General features: G+C 42.6%; 1 protein-coding gene across 3 annotated transcripts in view; it reads left to right on the top strand.

The window, feature by feature from the left end:
- EEIG2 (EEIG family member 2) overlaps positions 1-7172 on the top strand; it is an 847845-nt gene extending 840673 nt beyond the window's left edge. For all 3 annotated transcript variants that reach the window (XM_069641869.1, XM_069641870.1, XM_069641871.1), the window contains one exon: positions 3466-7172. In XM_069641869.1, coding sequence (XP_069497970.1) covers positions 3466-3508 — 43 coding nt within the window. In that variant the 3' untranslated portion in view covers positions 3509-7172. The remainder of the gene's footprint in view (positions 1-3465) is intronic.
- Positions 7173-24854: the final 17682 nt, after the last annotated feature.

Here is a 24854-nt window from a genome sequence, read left to right as displayed (position 1 = left end):
CAAACTCGCCAAGTTTTTTGTGATCACTACACCTATGTACTTCAATTCCTCTGCCTGTTGCTGAAATCCCCATTCAGCAACCAAATTCGTTGGAAGGGGCGCGATTGTCCAGAGCGGTAACGCAATGGTTTTATTTAGATTTGCTCGAAGTTCCTGACGGTGTCCCACATTCCCACAGTGTAGCAAAAAAGGGCAGGTACTAACTCCTGTGGTTGGGTGATGTATGCCAAAATGTTATCAGCGGACAATGCTAACTTGTGCACCCTCACTCCTCTTATTAACCCATGTATCTGAGCATTTGTTCTGATAACCTGTGCCAATGGCTCCACCACCAAGGCATACAAGCGGGGTGACAAAGGACAGCCCTGTCGAGTGCCTTGCGTTAGGATAAAGGACTCTGAGGCAACACCATTAACTAAAACTTTAGCCATAGCGTTCATGTATAATGCCAGTGCCCCCGACACCCATTGTTGACCCAGACCTGCCCACCGCATGATGCCTCACAGGAAAGGCCATTCGACTGTCAAACGCCTTTTCCGCGTCTATAGACATCAAAGTGGGGCAGTCTTCTCTTTCATCAATTGCTGCAGTAAGGTCGGGAGTTTTGCAGACATTGCCCACTCTGTCTGTCCCTTGCACAACCAACCTGGTCAGTATGGATTAATTGAGGTACAATTTTGGGTAGATGATTGGCGAGGATGCTCGTGTAAATCTTCGCATCCACATTTATAAGTGATATTGGGCACTAGGATGCACATTCAGTAGTGTCTTTACCTTCTTTCAGTATTACTATGATACGGGACTCAGTGAATGACGGTGGGGCCTCTCTAGTTTCCATGATTGAGTTGAAAAGATTTAATAAAAAGGGGGTTAACAAGCTACTGTAGGCTTTATAAAAGGCTGGTGTACACCTGTCATGTCCTGGTACTGAACCTGCCTTCAATCTAGAAATAGCTGTCTGAATTTCTTTAACTGCGATTGGGCTGTTCACCATATCCTGATTAACTTGTGATATTGGAGTGCGGGGGTACTTTGATAAATATTGCCTAATGTCATCTTCTGCACCTTCCCCTCTGCCGTATATAGAGTAGTATAAAATATAGGTAAGTGCTTTGTAATTTCGCTAGAATCTAATAGCACTGCTCCTGTTTAATTTTACATTTTTCGGGATTGCCCTATTACAGTATCAGATCACAACTCGACGATTCAATATATTTAGAGCATTTTAGAAAGGCAGGAAGCGAGCTACCCCCACATCCCACTAATACACAGTCACAATTTGTTTGAGTACACCAATCCTTAATGTTCAATCTGTGAAGAGTCACCAAATCGGAACGTCGGACTGCGCCCTGTCCTGTTCTCTGGTGTAACCAGGCAAGTACTTTGTTGTGTAGTGATTGATTAGACTCTTTACCATCTATCTTTGGGATATTAGTTATAACAAAGTTCCTATTATCCATGATAAAGTCGGAGGTGTTCTGGTCGTTTATTCTGGGCCATTGTGACTTTTGGCACTGTAAATTCCGCAAAGAGATCTTCTTCCGTTCATCAAACCCCACTAAAGGTTGTTTGGTTACTTGTTGACCAGATCCTGGAACCAGGGGAGGTAGAGGAATGTCCTGTGGCTCACCTTTGTAGATTACTCTGGAAGGCTTAGCTTCCTCATTAAAAACTAGAGTTTGCCCTTTTGTTGTTATGGTCTTTACTATAGGGAATGTAGTTTGTGCGTCAAAATCTATTGACTCCCTTTGCAGGGCAACTTGGCAGGCAAAATCCGATGTAATTGTAATTGGTTGCAACAGGTCGAATGGACTCGAAGGCAAGTCTGTATGAGAGACTGTGCACCCTCTGGACTGCCGTAGTTCCACCACCCAAGCACTCAAGGAATCCACAATAATGCCAAGATTGAATGGATTAGTGCATAGTAGCAGCTCTTTGGCAATACTAGCCATAAGCAGGGGCCATTGTTCTCCCTGAGGCAGCACATATTCCACTGAATCAAGGTTCCCAGCCATTGGAGCCATCACACCACCATTCTCGCACATGGCCGACCCCTCTAACATAAACCACATGTACAGGGTCAGACACTGGGGGCACTATATACAATGGGATGACAGTAGTATCCCTGCATAGAACACTGCTGCCCTATTGGCGATGTTAATCCTAAAATATAACCGTGGCAACAACCACCCGGATAACAGACCCACTACAGCGCATAAATTACACACCCGCTTGCCTCTGCTTACTTGCATCCAGGCTTACCAGCCGTTGGTTCAATTAAAGGATTACACTCTCCCGGACTTCCCAGCGGACCTCCTTAGCTCTCCCTGCCAGCGTCCCTCCGCATGCAGTGATGCAGCAAAGCCGCTGGAAAAACCACGGTAAGCCCCAAGGTGAGGGCTAGCCCCTAACGCAGTTTACCGCAACGGGCAGCAGCAGGACCCCGTGTGAATACGGGGGAACACTGGAGCTGCGGGCTGGCGTTCACCTCGCACACCAGCAGTAACACTAGAGGAAATGACCCACTCAGCGTCAAGCCGCACGGCCACAGAGGCTTGCCGCTGCTTCTGACGCTCGAAGATTGCTAGACAGGGTGGTGGCGAGTGCCACTCACTACAGTCCACGTATAGCGTATTGCAACGCCCTTTATCTTGGCACCAACCTTTGCAATATCAATAAGCTACAGTTCATCCAAAGCAATGCCATTAGAGCTGCACTAAATATCCCCAGGAACCAACACATCTACGACACCAGACTAAGCATCTCTCAGTAACACAAAGAATATCTCTGAAAACACTTGCTCTTACTCACAAATGCCTCACTGACCAAGCACCAAGCTACTTGGCCAATAGATTTTTCTATCCACACCTCCAACAGACCCCTCAGAAGCACCCAGACCAATTGCCTATCCATTCCCCGCTTCAACCTTCAGAGATCTGGCGGGATCAGTTTCCCTGTCATGGCTGTGAAACTCTGGAACTCTCTCTCCAACCCACTAAGAGCTGAACCATCTTTCTTGGCCTTCAAAAACATGTCCAAAACCTGGCTGTCCACCCAAGACCTGCCCCTGACTCACACCGCTCGTTAACTACCTTCTATGCAAGCTCGCTCTTGTGTAAATATGTAATTAACTGCCTTGTACTATATGTATATAATTCTGTAAATGCTTTTGTTTGCTCATACTGTGTTGTAACCTAATTGATGCGCCTGGATGCCTTTGAGCCTGGTGCGCTATATAAATAAATCAAATACAAATACCTACATGGATCAAACGTAAGAATTGTGATGAAGAGCCGTATTCAGGTAATGATTAGTACACACACTTTGTAAACAAAGTTGGCGTGCAGTTTCCTTAAACTCAGTTTAGTTGTTACTGTTTCCACTTTATACTTGTAACTTCAAAGATGTTCTATATTTTCTGAAAGACTGATTTATTTGCTTTCATTTTTTTTTTTTTTTTTTTAGGGTCGGAGCTAGTGCTTATGAACAGGTGGTCATCAAACGCTAGAACTGAACTTGCACTCTGAGAAACTTTGGAAATGAGCATTTTTATTTCATGTACTTATTTACAGTTGATAATGACAAAATGTTAACTGGATGATAGGGGAGCTCTACAAAAAGACCAGTTGACATTGGTCTGAGAATTTTGAGTGCCTCAAACTGCGGCAAGGAATGCAGTTTGACATTTACTGTATGCCTTGTGTAAGTTCTTATCTGTTGTGATGTTTGTGCTGTTGTTTAACTGCCATCTTGGTTCTCTCTAGGCATAACCTAAAACATATTTATGAAAATATGTGGTATTCCTCAATCTTTACATAGTAATTCTTGATCTATAAAAACAAACTCTCTTTTAGGGACATTCATTTAATGTGTATTGCAATCCTGGTTTTGCCAGATCAAATCCTGCTGAAAATATATGTATGGTTCTAGGATCATGGGTCTATAAAATAATCTAACTGTATCTAGCACATCTATACTTTGCAGGCAAACGGTTTTAACAAACCCTTATTATGATAAAATAGTAACTCTGGAATTGGGTTTTCAGCTATTTGTCTGCTCTGCTTCCAACATGTGCAATGCTGGTGGTACTTTTTTTTTATAAACCATTGTACGGACATTTAAAAAAAAAAAAGAGGTTTGGCTGCCAATTTGCAAACAGAGTTTTTTTAAAGGGATCAGAGAAGATTGGTAGGGGACTGGCAGGCATAGTTTGATGATTACATTTATAGTACATAAAGATCTGCTGATTCTTTTTGGGAACACCATAATACAATGGACGTCATCACATTTCAAATCAAAGATATTTTGTGGTCTCAAACCTTTCTACACATACTGGATTCAGAATAACGTATATACACAAACGTATGATTTGAAGCACCAACGGAATATGAGAGTACAAAATGATTTGCTGTGTAACTATGAAACCCACTACATGTAGGCTAGAAGGCTCAATAAAGGAGGAATGTCATTGTGTATTATCATAAATGTTATTTTTTTTCTTTTTTTTTAAAAAAAAAGGGTACCTTTTCCGGTATACTAAATTATGTTCTCCTTGAGGTTAACTAATATCTGGCAATTGATACGGCACATGAACAATGCAACAGAAGAGCTGTAGAGCAAAATATTAAACATTTTAAGAGTTACAATAGCCCTTCATCCCAGCTATTTATAACAGCCGTAACATTCCATTTAATACTTATTTTACAACATTGTGAGAAACCCAAAAAAAGAAAACACAGACTTTCACTTGTTCCTGACAATTCCTAAATGTGGCTTATTTCATAAATTAAGTAAATCAAAATAGAGAAAATGCTTCAAATTATATTTGATTGCATATAAATAGTTATTGCACATTTCCACATTGGGTCTTTATCTTTGCACACAGATGCATTCTTCAAGTTTCTTCGGTCCAAGTTGGAAACTAGTCTTTCAAATTGAATTACCCTTTCAAATTCTTTCTGTTACTCAAACATGTAAACCTATTTTTAAAGATACATAGCTTTACTGTTTACACTGCAGCATTCATATTTGTGTGGACAAGAGTTTTCACTTGAAAGACCTTTTAGCCGAGCATAAACATTTTGGATATAAATCTCAATTGTGGTCAAGTCTCAGGTGCATGAAAACATATATCCCAGAAAAGGATTCCTTGGAACATTGAAGGGATTTGATCCTTTAAATATGCATAAAGTGTCATGGCTGCCAGACTAGGACATGGCAATGCAGTAAAAAAAAGCATTTTAACTGTAAAAAGTAGTGCTATCCAGTCACATTTGTTTCTTGTTTCCTTTAGTGAAAAATTCAGCGCAATAACTTTGTTTTAAATCCCTTAAGGATTTAAAGACAAGTACAGTTTTTTGGGGAAAGTGACTGCAACAAAGTATACAGTGTGCAGCTCAAGGTTTGCTGCTTTGAAGATAGCCCTTTATTTCTCTATTGGACTAATTTGAGAATATTTTTCTACTATTTCTGAAATACTGTTTACGTATATTATTCATGTGTTTTTATGTATGTTATATTGTATAGAAACATTTATAACAAAGATGAAAGTTCATTTGCATAAAAAAACTTTTATAGTATGAAGATATGGAATATAAAATTCAGGTAAGGATAGCTGTGACTGCTCCATAATTTTATTGTATTTTAATGAAAGTATATGTTTTATTTGATAGTCACAAATTTCAGTTGATGAAGTACATTTTACAATGCCCTGCAGATACGAGCCTGCAATTTCAGTATTTGATTTATGAACCAAGGAATTGAACATTTGCATTGATACTTAAAAGTACATCTGTCAGAGCCTGCAGAATTAGCCAATGGCATGACTGGTATCATGGAGCATATTTTGTATTGTATTCGGTAAGTCCTGATTGGGGCACTATTGTATGATCTGATTATCCACTTTTAGGCATATTTTTAGTTTGTTGGCCATGCCTTCTACACTTTAATATTCTATATCTGCTACAATGACATTAAGAATCCCAATCTGACATATGGCAGTACTTGCCAAAGCCATAATCAATATTATGCACAAGGAGATCAACCCTTTGCCTACTGGCATTGCAGATCATTAATAAACAACTATGACATACAGCAGGACATACGATTTCAGCTTAAAAAATCACTGGATTCTGCACAAATACACACACACTGCTGAGCCCCCGGTCATTTTAATGGATTCGAGAGAATTGATATATAGAATACCTTATTTGTGAATTTCTCCGTTTTCTTGAGTGAAAAAGAAAAACCTGTAATAATAAGCAAAATGCATGAACCGAATAAATTTAATTTGGAAGAAAGTCCTAGTGGACTCATTCACTTGTTCCTCAAAATATTTGCAAGATCTCTTGCTGAACGCATATTTGAGAGACCTGGAATGTTCTAGTAATTCAGCAGCCAAAGTAAAATGAACATCTCAATTGATCCGCTTGTTGGAATATATATTTTGAAAATGGGCGAGTATGCCCTTGCATATCTATAAATGCCAACCCTTAAATATTGGGAAGTTTAACGATCTTATTTAGTATTACAGTCTAACAGTCAATTGCATTCTATTGTGCATTAGTCATTGTTCCTTGAAAATAAATAAATGTGTTTTGACCCTTTATGTTACTGTTAAATGGGTCTACTTGACAATAGATGCGTGCATGTGCATTATATCAGCCTGTACTATTAAAATAAAATGCACATTATTATCAGGCCTTTTGGGGTGAGGCTACAGAGGTTATTTCAGTATAAATGTGTTCTCAATGATATGTTATTTTAGATTTTAAAATCATTGAGCAGAAATTGCTCTTAATGTCCTTATTTTCATAAAATTAAATAGAGGTTATTTAAATTGTATAGAGGAAAAAATGGTAACTGCACAGTAGGGACGAAGCATTTGTCAAAATCATTCACACAACTCTTGACTAGGTGGTTTGTTGTGTACATTTGTATCAAGGTACTGTAACTTGCTTTATGAAGTGATTCCATTGGTATTACATTTGTACTTGGAGAATGACCTTCACATGTGCACATCTTGTGCTTAATTTGCTTCACTGTATAATACTTAAAAAATTCCAAGAAAACTGACAATTATTTTTTTTAGAAAATTCTTTTTTATTGTAAAGTATTTGTAATAATGTATATGTGACGTCTTTTATATGTTCAATAAAATTTAAAGTCTTAAACTGAAATTCCTACAACTCCATTTTGTCTTGAGCGGGAGATGGGCGGATTGTCAAGAGAAAACATACAACCCTTTGCTTCACTCACATGCAGTGAACAGACATAATAAAAGACAGCACGCACAGTAGAAAAAGCCATACACAGATATATGAATAAATATGTCACATCCTCATTTAATAGCATTTAAACACACATTTACTCTACAGTTGTATTTTAGCTGGCCAACACTGTCTGCACCTGCTGCCAAAAGAACCATCATATCCAGACATGTATGGGAAATGGACCTCGCTCCTCTACTCAGATCAACATCATGATCCAGGCCTTCCAGATCCCCTAGTAGCATTCACTAGTATAATCTAACTTCCCAGTAATTATACTTTGAAGAGGGTTGATTGGGATCACTAAACATATTCTGTTAGGAAGACACTTAGAAGTAACTGCAGAAAGTCAAGCAAGTTGATAAAACCAAATCATTCACCAGATACCTGTTTGGGACCTATAAAATGCAACCCAGTGCTATCCTAGAAAACGAACATCATGGCTCCAAATAGAGATGCCTATTGTGCTGCTTAAAATCAAAGCAGTACTCCCCATAAAGAAAAATGGGCAGTAACAGTTATGGTTGTGTCTGGTGTGGCAGGTCCACAGTTTGGCCTATCCACCTTGTCACTTGTGTTCTCAAAACATAGATACAGACTAAGGCCAGATTCAAGTGTTGTTTTACCTTCATACATAAATGCCTAGATGTAGTTTAAACATAGCTACGAGTGTCAAGATAATAATTGTGGCCAAAAATAACATGCTGGATAAGGCCTCCAAATAGGCTTTAAAGTGAAGATCGTGTCTAAGGACTTCCTACTCAAGAACTCAAAACAACAAGTATCTCCCCTCTTGTGCCAAAGGGTGTCCTTTTAACACAGTCCAGTGTTCAAAATGTCCAACATAAAATCTTCAAATTTCAAAGCAGCAAAGTCCCTCCAAATTTCAATATACAATTTTTCAGTGTCTTTCAGTGTCTAAACAAACATATCTTACATGGGTCATTCAATGAACTGTCTCCTTTCCTACGGTTGTATCCATAAGGAGGAGAGTTTGTGCCTCCCGTTTTCTCCTTGTCGCCAGGCCCTGCCCGGCCTCCGTCCCATTGCTCTCGGGCATACTGATGCTTTGAAGGGTCTGTCAGACCTTTGCCTCCACCAAGGTGTTTGCTCAGCACTTCACTTGCGGGATGACTTCGGTCACTTCTGTCCCTTTTTCCGCATGGACAGTGTCAGATCTGGCAGCTAGGTGCAGAGACTTTTTAACTTTCTGCTTGCTCCCCTCTGTTTTGTTTTTCAATCCTATTCACCTCCCTTCTGTGCCTCGCCTCCCCCCGGCACATGTCAGCTACAGGAGGATTCACGAGATGTGCCACATGCGACTGCTCATTCCCAGGCTCAGACCCACATGCACTCTGAGTGCCTGGGACCCAATCACCACTGGGACGTGTCCGCAGCTTGCAGTGCTCTTGGTCATCGGGCATTGAAGAATCAGTTGTTGTGTCGAAGGGTGATCTTCCATCCATACTTATCCTCCGGTGCATCTTATAGACTTTGTCTCCAGGACCTTTTGTCAAGACAAGGTAGACCCTTTGTTTAGTACGGCTCCTCAGTGCAGCAATTCCTTCCCAGGGGTCCCCACAGGCAAAGGTTCCTTGGATTCAGTTGCTGGCAGACCCAAGGCCTTTAAGACTACCAGTCCCCAAGCTGGGCGATCCGTGGGCAGACCTGAGGCCGTCAAGGCTACCGGCTCCCAAGCAGAGGGGCTCGGGCCCTACCGGGCTGTCCTCGGAAGGGCGATCAAGTTCCTCCTCTTCCTCGACCCCAAGGGGTAAAGGATTGTCGCATTCGACTGCCAAGAGTCAGTCCTCGGTATGATCCAGCATGACTAGCTGCGCTTGCTCAGAGGTCATTAGTCAGGGCGTTTCCACTACCGGCCAGCCGGCCGAGGGCTCAGTGCCTACCAGAGTGATCTCCGAGGTTGGCGCTTCTGTTTCAGGTTTGGGACCCAAGGCGTGTTCTCCCATGTCTGACCGTGCACGTGGTTCGGGACCTTCGCTCCCTCCTGCCCAGGGTGTGGAGCAAGGCCCCAAAATGGCAGCTATGCACGTGGCAGAGCCTGCTAGGCCAGCAGCCATTTTGGATTTGACTCAGGGCCCACCCTTGCTGTCGCCTGTTGAATGGGCCTTGCAAGAAGGTCCCAGTCCCCTTCCCTCTGGAAGCAGTGGTAGACTGTATGGTACAGGCATTTGGTCTCCTCTGGGGTACATTTATCCATCGCAGCCTTACGGCTACACACCTCACGCGCCATGGCGCTTTGACCAGGAGTGGAGATCCATCGCTTCAGAGGGCCAGCCCCCAAGGACCCGGCGACTAGCGAGGACCGCTTCTTGTAGCGCTTCCTCCTCCTCCTCCTCCTCCTCCTCCTCATGCGTTACCAACAGAGTACTCCTGAGGAGTCGAGAGTGCTAGCAGAGGTTTTGGGCAAGTGGACCACGATCCGGTCTGGCATCCCTCTCCAGAAGGATGCCCTGCAGGGGGCGAGAAAGATCTGGGAGAAGCCAAGGCCCAACACCCAGATGAACAAAAGGTTCAGGCTGACGGACAGGGAGCAGTCCTTCCTGCCTACCATCCTCTGCTCCATTCCTCAATGGTGGCTGCAGCCTTCCTCTATTCTAAATCATCGTTTTTGTCATCTTCCTACTATTGAGCCACCTCCAGTTGTCTGCTCGAGAAAGTGAAGGTCATTGTGTCTTTGGGCAAATGCTGTTATGCCATATCAGGACTGCATCTGTAGCAAGACAATGCCAATGCCCATTTTAGCTGCGTCTAACCTGAAGCTGCGGCAAGAGCTCAGGGAGTTTCTGCCTGACCTCCCCCAGGACAGACCAGCCTTCTTCAAGTCCCATCTGGCAGATACCCGGGCTGGTGCGCAGAACCTCATGGAATCTTCGGTCTCCCACATCGACACAGCCAGCTGAGGGCTGGCCTTGGGTGTCGAGATGAGCAGGATGGCGTAGATGCATGCCACTACATTTTCATCTGATGTGCAAGAGCAGATCTTAGATCTGCCCTTTGAGGGTGTCGATCTTTCATTCGTCAACCAAAGACGAGTTGACAAAGAAGAAAACCTCCACTCAAACCGCCAAGTCCTTGGCCATGCTGACAAAGCCAGGGCAGAAGTCCTTCCCTCAGTCTTGGGGCAACACCGAATTGAAACCCTGCGCTGTCACCGGCTTCAAGGGGTTTCGGGATTGTGGTACACGGAGGCCTGAAAGGTCGCCCAGCAACAACAGGAGGAAGGAGTAGAGGACCTTGCATGGGTTTTTCCACTCCCCCTTGCTCTGATGCCAAGAAGCAGTGATGTCATGGTCGGGAAACACAGATCCCCAGTAGGGGACTGGCTGGCTCTTTTCCAGGATAGCTGGAAACGTTTTTTCAAGAGTCCCTGGATCCTTTCTGTAGTCTCCACAAGCTTCAGTCTTCCTTTTCCTCTACCATCCTCTCCTCCTCTATGTCAGGATCCCTGGCACTTCAACAGGAGATTGTACACCAGAATTTTTGCGGTACCCAGGAAAAACCAGCTGGGCCTGAGGGTAATCCTGGACCTGTCCTTACTCAACCTGTCTTTACTGCTCGAACGCTTCAAGATAATTACTTCCGTGTACATAGCAGACTCTGCAGGGGACTGGATGGGTTCCCTAGACCTCAAGGTTGCATACCTTTTTATTTCCCCATTTAAAGCTGCACTTGAAGTTTCTGCGGTTCTCGATTATGTCGTACCATTTCCAGTGCAAGGTGCTACCCGTCTGCCTCAATTCAGCCCCTCAGGTGTTCACGAAACTGATGAATGCGGTGGCTGGTCTCCTCTGCCTGGAGGACCACCACCTATACCCTTATTTGGATGACTGACTGGTCAGGGCCAGCTCCCCCAAGGGGGCGTGGCACTCATGCCAACGGCTGGCAGATGTCTTCACCAGCTAAGCTTTTTCCTCAACCGGCGGAAGTTGCAGCTCTAAGTAAGGCATGGTATCAAACAGTGAAGACAGATACCAGTGATCACAGATCAAGGGTGTTTATTGAACTTCAGTGGGTTGGTTGAACAAACGCATATGTAACCTAAATCTAAGGATGGGAGCCAGCTACGACCATCAAATAATAATAACGCAGTCCTAGTTGAGTCCTGTCAAAATAAAAGGGCTTAAACTAATAAACCTATTGCCAATCCTTCTAAATACAAAAGGGTGTGGGGCCATTCTGTTTACGAAAAGAAAAGTGTTCAAGAAATAATATGTGAGGACGGTTGAGCATTTGGCTTCCCTTACCCACGTTTTCAGCACGGGGCAAGGCGGCACGTTTGAGCTTCACGCACACTCTGGCTTCTCTGCCACGAGGATAACGTTCAAAGCATAGGTATTAGGCCCTTCTGCCAAAGCCTCTTTTCCAATAACAGTCTCTTACTGCAGAGGGCCTGTCGTAACAAACATATCAAAGATCCACTTTTATCAGGATCTTCACATGCACAAGTTCTTGCTTCCAGTGTTCATCATGTGTCTCCCTCCTTCAGGCTTGGACCCCCTTTTTACCACAATGTTTACTCTTGGTCTACCTCGCCCGGGGTTGTATCCCTTTAGCACAATATTCACATTTGGTCTCCCTTGTTCAGCTCAGACCATGTAATCTCACTTTCTATGGTTTCCTCTTGATATCCAAAATCAAAGACTTAAGAATGTGCGATGGGTTTTGCTTGAACCTTCGCAGGACCACTTCGATTCACTTCACACAATGTTCTGATCAGTATTCAACTTTCGATTGTGCCACCTCTTGCCAGGATACCTTACAGAGGTCTTTGATTGAGCACATTCACATTCTTTGAGCACATTCATAGTGCCGGACCACTCTAAACTTGACAAGGAAAGGTACAATACCGTTGACAAACATTCATCAGCTTTACTCACGCCTTTCATCACACACGTTCAACAATGTTGAATCCAACGCTCGTTACACAATGTTGTCGCTTGCAACCTGGACTTCAGCACAGACCGGTCCTGCATCGGTCTCCCCAACTCACCGGCTCTGTGGATCACTCTGGTGCTTCTTTGTTCTTGGAGCCAAGGACAATACCACAGTGGCTGCTGCTCGTCCCCACCTTGGTCGGTTATGCGGGAGGGCCTCCAGTTTCTCCGACACACAATGCAGAATTCTTCAGTCTGGTTTCCTGGCCTTAAGCTTTCTGTCTCGAAGTTTTCTTGAAAGTAATGGTTTCTTGCCAAAAAGGTCAAGGTTATTTCCTTCCTTGGGAACACTTTTTGGTCTGCTGTCTTTCTCCCCTTGTTCGGCTGCCGACTGGAAACTGCTGTTCCTTCGTGTGCTTTGCCTTGCTCAAAGTGTGCTCTCGTGCTCTGTCTTTTATCCGTGTGGGGACGTTTAATGGAAGTTAGGTGTGAGTGATTGTCAGCATTTGCCCGACTTCACCTGACCATAGTAGCGGGACATGTCGGGTACACTGCTTGGGTGTGAGTCTGTTTTCTCCCAGAGCAGGCTGTCCGTGTGGAAGTGTTTGTGAAAGGAAATGGGGGTGGTGGGTAAACGTTTCCATGTATCCTACCTGGTAGGATGGGGTAAAGGTGTTACAGGGGGAGAGAGACCGCGTCTCGTCATCTGGCGTCCCATTGCCTGAAGACTCCTACCTCAGGTGTGATCCTCCCGCACTGGTCCGCCCCCAGGAACTGGATGCAAAAGCGATGACCATGTCCTGGCCACCTGGATGACAGATCCCCAGGTACTACCGGGTGAGACACCTTCTGGTTTCGCACACATGTGACTCCCGCCTAGGATCTGGTTTTCTTGGAGTGTGCCGGGACATAGCGGTTCAGCAGATGTTCCACATGCACAAGAGGCTCCTCTTCCTCTGCAAGGTGGTAGGGCACTTTCTGGCCAACCCCGGCATGGTGGTTCCTGCACCTTCTGTGACTAATGGCGTCTTTCATGCTCACGGTCCAGCACGCCCTCCTCAAGATGAGGCGCCTACAGCTCTACCTGGTGGCCAATTTGGACCAGAAGACGGGGTCTCAGTCGGACAGGATCCCAATCCCCCCGCCCCTCATCCCGGATCTTCGCTGGTAGCTGGTGGACTGCAATGTGGCAATGGGTTACCCCCTGTCCCGTCCAGAGCCCACCCTGGTGGTGATGACGAATTCCTCGCTGCCTGGCCTGGGGGCTACCATGGAGGACCACTCCATTCATGGTCCAGGGTGGAGGCCCTTCTGCATATCAATCTGCTCGAACTCAGGGCAGTGGTCTTGCACTCAAGGCTTTTCTGCCCCTAATCAGGTGTTATGCGGTAATGGTGAGGACCAACAGTTCCACAACAAGGTTTTACCTGAACAGCAGGGTGATACTCGTCCCCCCCTCTCCTGTGCATGGAGGCAGTGGTGAAATGGGAATGTGGATCCAGATCTCAGCAGTCCACCTCCCGGGGGACAGCAATGCAGAAGCGGACCAGCTGAGCGGCTTGGGGTTCAACACCTACAAGTGGGAGTTATACATACACTCTGTGTTGCCCTTGTTCCAAAGATGGGGTGGTGTCCTGGTCTGGACTTGTTCTCATTTCCTCAGAATTCCAAGTGCCCCCGCTTTGCCTCCTGGGCTAGCCGGGGTCGGGTGTCTCTAGGGGATGCGTTCCAGCTCTGCTGGCACAGCCACGGGTGTTATGCGTTTCCTCCTCCACCTTTGCTACAGCGGACTATCTGCAAATTCCGGACTTCGGTGGGGTGCAGTCTCATCCTGATCGCCCCATACTGGCTTTTGAGGGTGTGGTTCTCTGACCTTCTGCAGTTGCACTCCCAGGGGGGTGTCCATCTTCCGGTGCCCAGCAGGGGTTTCCTGGCGCAGCAGGACAGAGCAGTGCAGCACCCGGACTCCGCCAGGCTGGCCCTTGCGGCCTGTTCCTGACCAGCTGAGGTTGCAGCATGCTCAGTTCTTGGAGGACAACTGGGACATCATACAGGAGGCCATCTACTCGATCCCAATATAAGATCAAGTGGACTAGAATTTGCCACTGGGCACGCGATAAGGGGCTGGATCCCTTCACCTGCTCCCTGGATAATGTTCTGGTGTTTTCAGCTCATCTGGCTCGTTCTGGCGGACACCTGCCGCACCGATTTGGCAGCAATTGGGGCTTACAACAATTCCCCTGAGCACGTCTTTTCTGCAGCCAACCCGGTGGTTAAGGCTCACCTTAAAGGGTTGTACAGGCTCTTTCATCCGGTGAATAGGCCACATCCGGTCTGGGACCTCAATGTGGTTCTCGCGGCCCTGCAGCGCAGGCCCTTTGAGCCGATGGCCACAATGGACATCAGGCTGGTGGCACTGAAGACCATGCTATTGGTGACCCTTACCTCGGCAGGCAGAGTCGGCGTGCTGCAGGCACCGTCATGTGAGCCCTTCACCACATTTCATAATGACAGGGTCATCTTGCACACTCACCCAAACTTCTTGCCCAAGGTAGTCTCTCTGTTCCATTTAAATCAGGAAATCTGCTTGCCAGTGTTCTTTCCGAACCTGCCATTGAAGGCAGAAAGGGCCCTGCATTTTTTGAACCCCAAGAGGGTCCTCAAGTTCTACCTTTCTCGGACTAAATCCTTCAGGCAGTCTGAGCCATTGTTTGTCACTTTCGGGGGCCTCTTCTCCTGTCACCCATGCTTCCAAAGTTTCTATTGCTCGTTGGCTGGTCCAGGCCATTTCAAAGGCTTATTAGGCCATGGGCAAACCAGTTCCTGGAGGGATTCATGCCCATGTGGTCACAGCTAAGGCCACAGCTGTCTCGTTTCAGAGGCATGCTTCTTGGGATGTCATCAACAAGGCGGCTACATGGGCCACTCCGTCGGCTTTCTGTATCGGCTTTCTGTAAGCACTACTCCCCAGACACCATCTCCAGGCTCGATGCAGAGCTTGGTCAGGCGGTTCTGAAGAACCTTTTTGCTTTGTCCTAGTTATAAGGCAGGTTGACATGGCTCCACCCTATGGTCTTGTTTGGTGGAATCACCCACAAGGATGGAGGAAAGGGGATGGGACATATGAGTAATTAAAGTTACTCACCGTAGTGACTAGAGTACTCATAGTCCTTAGTCCCCTTTCCTCCATACGTCCCACCCACCTTCCCCCCGCTTGTATGCCAGGAGCTAATATGTAAAAAGTGTAGCCAGGTATCTAAGCATCCGATGTGTTGAAAGGGGACTGAGGTGAGGCAACGGTTGGCGCTATATTATTTTAAAGGGGAGGCTACATTTTTCAGATTCTGGTCCGTCCCCAGGTTGGGGGACACCCCTCAAGCATGGAGGAAAGGCGACTAAGGACTAAGAACTCTAGTCTCTACAGTGAGTGAGCTGGCTGGCTTATGCTCCAAACAACCTGTTCCTCCTGCTATAAACAATTATTTCCAGATGTTCCATGCATTCCCCAATATATCTCTCAACGGGATTTCTTGTGCAGCACTTCATCATTTTCCCTTTTTCATGGGGAATCTCCTTGGTCACAGTCTCTCTGGTCTCTTCTTCTGAACAAGCCTCCCTGCTTGTGACCTCTCTGGCACTCCAGCTAGCAGTTTTCCCAGAGAATGACAGTCAGCTGCCAATTCCCCTGTATTGTGGGTGCGCCAGATCTGCCTTCCTTCAGATTCTTCCCAAGAGTTCCAACGACTAAACGCCTTTTAAAGAGTGTCTGCTCCTCCCCTTAGGTGTGCTCAAAGCTGATAGTCTGCACCTGGATGCCGTAGGCTGTGCTATTTTCCGATTGGTCAACATGACTGGGGTTGGGTGATTTCTAAAGGGATTGGCCTAAAGCTCTGCAGGTCAGTCACAATTTTGGTTTTGGTTTTAAACTGGCTGGATTATTGTTGTGCTCTCATCCTCTTCCCCTCCAATCTCTCCTGTGGCTGCCTGCATGTTCAGCATGTGTTTTCCACCCAGAGAAACCATCTGATAGGCTTACAGAAGTGTTTTACATTTGTTTCATCTGCCAAGTGTTTCTCTAGCAAGGGGCATGAGAGACGAAATGTTGCAGAAATTGCAACATTTTCTCTCTCGCATGCCTGCTGGAGCAAAAGGCCAATGTTTGATACATATCAATTGGAGAAGCTGATACATTATATTTCCACGTGTTTCACATACTTTCACATTTGAGCAGAAGCTAAACATTTTTGGGAGACTTAGTGACATATAGACATTTTTATTTTTCCAAATTTCTTAGCGCAATAAATCATATGAATGCCATTACTGAGTACATATGAAAGTGTACTATAGAAACATGGTCCCTTGATTCTATATTGATTGAAATGATTTCAATGTGGACTCTTTCTACTTCCTTCGTACTATCTCCACTTGATTGGTTTTGTATTATATCAAATACTGTTCGTTTACTATGTCTTAATTGTTGGATATCTGTTGGTTGTTGACCTTTTGTTAAATTTCAGACTTTTGTATGTGGTCCTACTTATATGATCATTCAATGGTGTATCAATATTCCTCTCATACTTCCATGATAATGTGATTGATTTCTATTCATATTTAATATCCCTACACGTTCCTGTGTTTCACCACTTGATATGGCTCTGCAGGAGGTTTTGGTTGTGTCTTCATTTGGTCCACCTTTCTCAATATCTTTCAATGCTTGTCCTCATATTTCTTGGTGTGGATTATCTAACATTTGGTTTGAAGAGAAGTCTGGATGCAATTGTCCAAACAGTATCCTTTTCCACTCTCAACCCGTGAGATACTGATATCAAGATATTGAGAAAGTATTTAATATAGTACAAAACCAATCAAGTGGAGATTTACTCACAATCTATTAATAGGACACAAGTACGAAGGAAGTAGGAAGAGTCCATAATGAAATAATGTCAATCCATGTAGAATCAAGAGACCATTTTTCCATAGTTCTCATATGTACTCAGTAATGGTATTCATGTGATTTATTGTTCTAAGAAATTTGGAAAAATAAGTCTGTTTGGTGCCAAGTCTCTTAAAAATGTTTTTATTTTCCTCATGTACGCAATACATTGGCCAGATGCAATATATTATCTGGTGAAGACAATCAATCAGAGGTCTTCAAACTGTGGGGTGCCTGCCGCCTCCCGGGGAGGGGGGTGGGGGGGGCACAAGAGCCCAGCATGAAATGTTAAAAAATAAAAAAAAAAATTGTAATTTTATTTTTTTAGATATGACGAAATGGGCAGGGGTGTCTCACACCAATGAAAAAGCGGCCCACAGTTGCAAATGGATATTCATTCCTTTAGTCACAGACAGTTTGAATACTACCCAAGGGGGTGTTTTTTGTTAAAATGTAAGCAAATTGTGATATTTAAAGAAAATGTATTCAGCATCAATGGTCAAAACTACTAGCTGCATATATAAAACTGGGCCACATTGGCCAGAAAAGTGGCCCATTTTGACTGACCTACACTAGCATTTTGCATTTCTGGTACAAGCATTGTCCTATTGCCCTGTAGGCCAGTCTGAGCCTGGCAGCTCATCCATAATGGTTGAGGGGGTGTCCAACACTGTTTTCCTTTTGACAGGCCAGTTCCCCAGCTGCACCTGCTCACTGAGTCATGTGAGGCTGGGGGCTTTTTGCTTAGAGAGCCTTGCATACCTAGCGGTTTCTTTGTGGGATCGCTATTGGATTGCGTGCGCTATTTACCACTCTTAAAACCTAAAAGAAAGGTCGGCAGCAAGTAATCTTCTCTCAAGCTTCCCACAGAGCTTGTAGCAAGTAAACAGAAAAGATTGTAGTTTGGGAGGATATCTTGCGCTCACACCATACACTTGATCTAAGTTTTACATTTTTACAAGTCCAACATCATTATTCATAAAGTGACTCCAAGTGTTCCTTCAATATGAATGTTTTTAATTCTTCTAGAGAAAAACACAGCCGACACATGTTTCGACCACCGGTCGTTCTCAAGGCTGTACAAAATTACACATTCATTCAATATATACATTTTTCAAAAACCATACCATATTGTGTCACATATCAGGTCAGGATGATGGCAAATTCACGGCATAATCAAGAATTTCAATCAGTGTTTAAAGAAAAAAACATACATTTAAGACCACAAATTAGTGTCTCAATCAAAATATCTCTGTTTGATCGACAAAAATAGACCGTTATTATCTGTATTCCACAATTAGATCCACTAATGTATTCATTAACAAATTAAATTAAACTGAGTCAGCATAAAAACAATTAGACTGCAATATATAAACTTCATGCATGGTTAGTTACTCCAAAATAAGAAACGTGTACCCAAACACCTTGTGAAGCCATTCCAACATGACCAAAATGTGAGTTGCCAAAATAAAGGTATAAGTGTGTCTTAAATCTTATTAGTGCTTTGTTAAACAATGTTACTATAATCGGGGCTTACCCCATGTACACTCCCTATATCTCTTAAATTTGAGATCTCAATGTCAAATGATCACACTTGATCTTATGTTGAAAATTCAGAGTTCCAATCCTATATAGAGAAAACCTTGAATTATTATACTTTAGTATGTAGAACTGAAATGCCATAAACTATATTCATAAATGATTGGAAATGCTCACCCACCTGTGCGGATGAGTCTATTGAGTCAAATGAGTATTGGAAATTCCCGTAGTCTTATAATTGTGAGTTCTAGGCTCCAAATTTCAAAAATCACCTACAAAAAACACACAATGGGCTCAACTTAGTAAAAGTATCTATGAGTCCCATCTCTTTTACTTCATTCACTTGCTCTGGTAATCTCAGTAATAGGCTCCAATCTGTACCATTATATCAAAAACATCACCTCCCTCAAACTATCTTTTTCCTTTATCAGTCAAAAAAATATATATGTAATGAGTTCATCTTGATCCTAGTATCAAAGAACCATCACCTTCTTTAAACCACTTGCTGACACTATCACAATCTATCACTTTCCTCACAACAGTTAAATTGAGACAGAATAAACAGACCCTTTCCCTCTCAAAATTGGCATTGGTTTATACATACCATTTACTGGGCTTGATCCCAATCTATGTTCATCTAGCTTCACAAAAAGGGGGCGGGGAGGTTCCACGCATTACTGCCTCCTTTTTAAATGCTAAATGCGAGCGAAAAAGCGGGCAACATCGTGGTGACATCACGCGCAACCGATGAGGTCACACGCATGTTAGTTGTAAACAATATATTTAAAAAAAATATATATATATATATATATATTTAAAAATACCCAATTGTCATAAGCGGTATAGCTTGCAGCCCATCACTTCAATTCCCAAATTGTTATGGGTTAGCCTATATCTGCCTGCACAATTATAATGTTGACATTTTGACTAAATCCATATAGTGCTACAGGATTTTACTCTGGTGTTACACCCTTGTTGTGACTAAGTAAATATTTAGTCAGGATCTTATTTTTCAATTGTGTCCTATATTAAACATATGTGAATTAGTGTATTACTCATAAATGGAAGCCCAGAACAAATCTATTTCTTTGGTGCATTAGTATGTCTTTCTCTGAAAATGGTTTGGCTGATGCACCCCATATATAATCTTTTACTAAATTAACTAGACTTTTAGTTGCCATATGTTGCATCATTCAGGTAAGGCTAGAATGACTTCACAAGCGGCGAGAATGTCAAATACCGACAGAGAGTATTGTTGGTCCTAATGACTATTTCATAGAAATACATGCATTTCATGGTCCTGGTTAAGTCCAACTATGGTGCTTTTTAGGTAACAAATTAGCTTGCATTCTTGCTGCCTAAGTTTGAGCCTAAGGTTACCACCCCGTTTCCCCATCTTGATTCCCATTAGTCCAATAAATCTTAAGTCTTCCTGATTGTCAAGCTGGTGTTGTAGTTGCCAGTGTATGGCCAATGGTGACTTTGGATCAGTATTCCTAAGACTAGCCAAATGTTCCCTTATTCGGATTCTCAATTGCCGAATGCTGCTACCAATGTAAAGTTTGCCACATTTACAAATAATAGCATAAACAACATAACACATTTTACAGTTAATTAACTCATTAATCTCAATTGTCATTCCATTAGCATCAGAAAAAGAAACGCAGTTTGCATGAGCATATTTGCACTGGTTACAGTTGCCACATTTAAAAAATCCCTTTTTTTCCTTTTAGCCAATTTTCTTTAGTATTATCTTCCTTAACATTCAAGAAAGAAGGACTCAATTTTTGTTTGATAGTAATTGCTCTCATGAAAGTGAACTTGGGTTTCTCAGTCAAAAAAGGAAGTAGATCCTTATCTGGTCTTAGGATGTCCCAATGTTTGGACACCATTTTGTAGAGTAAAGAGGAATCTTGTGAAAACTGCGGGATTATAGAAATATGATCTGTCCCTGATTTCTCTTTCGCACGGTCACATAAAAGTTCTGCTTGACTGCACTCCTCGTACTTATCAGCCGCTTTCTTTATGCATCTCAAATTGTACCCTCTCTTTTTGAATCTATCCATAAGGAGATCGGACTCCTTAAAATAATCCAAATCCAAACTACAATTTCTCCTGGCTCGATAAAATTCTCCAGCTGGGATGTTGTCTATTGTAGATCTTTGCTGACTGCTTTGTGCATAAAGTACAGAGTTTACCTCTGTTGGCTTACGGTATGTTTTAGTTTAAATCTGCCCATTCTTAACAAAAATGTGTATGTCTAAAAAGTCTATACTGTGTGAACTTGCTGAACCAGTAAAACTGATACCAAATTTGTTGTTGTTGGCATATAACACAAAACTTTCAAAAGATGCAAGAGACCCTTTCCATACAATTAGGACATTGTCAATAAATCTTCTCCATGCGATTAGATTCGTTTTGAAAATTTCTTGGTCATAGATATGTGTTTCTTCATATTGGGCCATAAACAGGTTAGCCAGGGATGGCGCAAATTTAGCACCCATGGCTACCCCTTTGGCCTGTGCATAGTATCGATCATTAAAGATGAATACATTATTATCTAAGGTGAATTTCAGAAAACTCTTAAGCATATATATATGTTGCATATAAGAAGCAGATGAGTTTCCAAACGTGTAGTCTATTGTTTGAACTGCTAGATCATGATCTATACTAGTATAAAGCGCTGAAACATCTAAAGTAGCCAAAAGGTAGTCTGATTCCCATTTTAGAGTTTTAAAAAATTGCAAAACATATACACTATCTCTAATGTAAGATTTCATTTTAAGCACATGAGGTTTCAACACTTCATCCAGATACTGCGACATGCCTTCTGTTATCCACCCTATACCACTCATAATCGGTCTGAATGTTGGTAAAATTTCATAAGTCTTCTGTACCTTAGGTAGAAAATATAGGGTCGGCATAGTGGGTTCTGTATTAGTCAAGAAAACTTTTTCATCCTCTGTTAGAAAACCTCTATCATACCATACCTGTATTAGTTCCAAATGTTCAGTTATAATTCTCTTGGTTGGGTTAGATTTCAAAGGGGTGTAACATTGTGGTGTATTTAGATGAGATATAGCCATGCTAATATCCTTAGTATTAATCACCACAATGTTACCTTCCTTGTCGCTTCTTTGATAGTTAGACTTATCATTCATTAAGGCCTCCAGAACTTCTGTACAAATAGTGCAGTCAAGCGGAACTTTTATGTGACCGTGCTAAAGAGAAATCGGGGACAGATCATATTTCTATAATCACGCAGTTTTCACAAGATTCCTCTTTACTCTACAAAATGGTGTCTAAACATTGGGACATCCTAAGCCTAGGTAAGGTAATGTATGCCTGCCTATCTGCGCTACCCACGCCGAACAATGATCTGAGGTTTGTTTTGTACAAGAAGTTAGCCCAATGCCACACTATCGTGGGTTACACAGTGAGTATTTTTAATTGACAAAAGGAAGACACACTACACGCCAACACGTGTTTCAGCCCTCTCTGGGCCATCCTCAGGGCGTATGCACATTACAGTTAAGTGTAGCTGTTCAATAAACATGTCGAAATACATATATCAAATGTTAGACCAGAGTAACGAAACAGCCAAATTACAATATTCAATAGAATTGAAATAATTTGCATAGATCATATAGTTCATAAGGTGTAGAGGAGGAGTGGGATGGGAGACAAAAGAAGGGGTGGGAGAGAGAAGAAGAGAAGAGAAAACAAAAATTAGAATTAAAATTAAAAACTATTATTAAAGATTGTACTTCGAATATTGGTTTGTGTTAGCAATCTATAATCACTTAATTGCCACATACTGTGTACTGGAATAAATTATTGAAATATTATTATAATTTAGTGAAGTCGTTACACCTAGGAGGCAATAGATAGTCAAATGGTATGCTGTACCTTAAAATGGTTAACATTGCCCAATAAGTCACCTCTGTATGGTAGATTTGTTCGAGTCGGAAAGTGGCTGCAATAAATATAAATATAAGCGTATTTAGCATGCTATAGGCTACTAAAACTTCCATAGATAATTACATCAAATAGGTTTACTCAGACAAGTATTAACTTATAATGCTAAAGATTGCTTACCACTGGTAATAGTGCTGGAAAGCGTTATCCCGAAAAAAGTAGTGTGAAACTGCAAGTCTAATATCCGTAAAGTACGAACATCATCTATTTTCAAAGGAAAGGTGAAACAGTAGGGGATATTATAATAGAAAACTGGTAGTACTTGCTGGCCGTGGTAAGACAATCTCTCTTGACAAAGACAAAGACAGAGCGCTTACCGTAACACGCCTGAATGCGTTCCTGCACGGTAATTTCTGCCTGCAGGCAGCGATTCTCTGCGCGAAATGAGGGTGCGGCTGGTTAAGCCAATAGCCGTGCTGCTTGTGCTAAAGGAGAGTGCGGTCATGTGACCGGACTGAATTCCTGTTGCTATAGTAACTGAATGAAAGAAAGCTCGGTGATCGGGACTGCACGTAAGTGCAATTGTTCTGTTTAAAAACCATTCAAAGAAAGCCTGAACTTTAGCGATTTAGCAGCCGTTGACATACACTGCAATGTGCGGTGAAAACGTTGCGAAACTATGATTACCTGTGTGAGTCGTATAATTCGCTTACGTTATAAGAAAGCGTATTGGAACATCTTGTTTAGTTAATTGAGTCTAAAGCAGTCAAGCATGTGTGGGGATTATACTGAAGGTGTAGTGTGATTCCCTTGCGTTATGAGAAGGCGTATTGGAGCATCTTGTTTAGTTTATAGTATCCAAAAGCAGTGAGACAATTGTGAGCTGCTTAGATTAATGTTACTGACTACACACTATCAATCATTTTGCTGCTTTTGACTTCGTTAATTGAACTACAATACATGGATGGTTCACATAAGGTAATTCATTGGTATGGTCCTTAGAAACTGTCACTTTAATTAATCAACTATGTCAAACCTTAATGAGCTTACGCCTAACACGTTCAGTATAATCCCTTCACATGTCTCACTGCTTTTGGATACTATAAACTAAACAAGATGTTCCAATACGCCTTCTCATAACGCAAGGGAATCACACTACACCTTCAGTATAATCCCCTCACATGCTTGACTGCTTTAGACACAATTAACTAAACAAGATGTTCCAATACGCTTTCTTATAACGTAAGCGAATTATACGACTCACACAGGTAATCATAGTTTCGCAACGTTTTCACCGCACATTGCAGTGTATGTCAACGGCTGCTAAATCGCTAAAGTTCAGGCTTTCTTTGAATGGTTTTTAAACAGAACAATTGCACTTACGTGCAGTCCCGATCACCGAGCTTTCTTTCATTCAGTTACTATAGCAACAGGAATTCAGTCCGGTCACATGACCGCACTCTCCTTTAGCACAAGCAGCACGGCTATTGGCTTAACCAGCCGCACCCTCATTTCGCGCAGAGAATCGCTGCCTGCAGGCAGAAATTACCGTGCAGGAACGCATTCAGGCGCGTTACGGTAAGAGCTCTGTCTTTGTCTTTGTCAAGAGAGATTGTCTTACCACGGCCAGCAAGTACTACCAGTTTTCTATTATAATATCCCCTACTGTTTCACCTTTCCTTCGAAAATAGATGATGTTCGTACTTTACGGATATTAGACTTGCAGTTTCACACTACTTTTTTCGGGATAACGCTTTCCAGCACTGTTACCAGTGGTAAGCAATATTTAGCATTATAAGTTAATACTTGTCTGAGTAAACCCATTTGATGTAATTATCTATGGAAGTTTTAGTAGCCTATAGCATGCTAAATACGCTTATATTTATATTTATTGCAGCCACTTTCCGACTCGAACAAATCTACCATACAGAGGTGACTTATTGGGCAATGTTAACCATTTTAAGGTACAGCATACCATTTGACTATCTATTGCCTCCTAGGTGTAACGACTTCACTAAATTATAATAATATTTCAATAATTTATTCCAGTACACAGTATGTGGCAATTAAGTGATTATAGATTGCTAACACAAACCGATTTTCGAAGTACAATCTTTAATAATAGTTTTTAATTTTAATTCTAATTTTTGTTTTCTCTTCTCTTCTTCTCTCTCCCACCCCTTCTTTTGTCTCCCATCCCACTCCTCCTCTACACCTTATGAACTATATGATCTATGCAAATTATTTCAATTCTATTGAATATTGTAATTTGGCTGTTTCGTTACTCTGGTCTAACATTTG

This window comes from Ambystoma mexicanum, chromosome 1q, assembly GCF_040938575.1.
Source record: "Ambystoma mexicanum isolate Mex_15411 chromosome 1q, UKY_AmexF1_1, whole genome shotgun sequence".
NCBI lineage: Eukaryota > Metazoa > Chordata > Amphibia > Caudata > Ambystomatidae > Ambystoma > Ambystoma mexicanum.
This window is presented reverse-complemented; position numbering and strand designations above follow the sequence as displayed.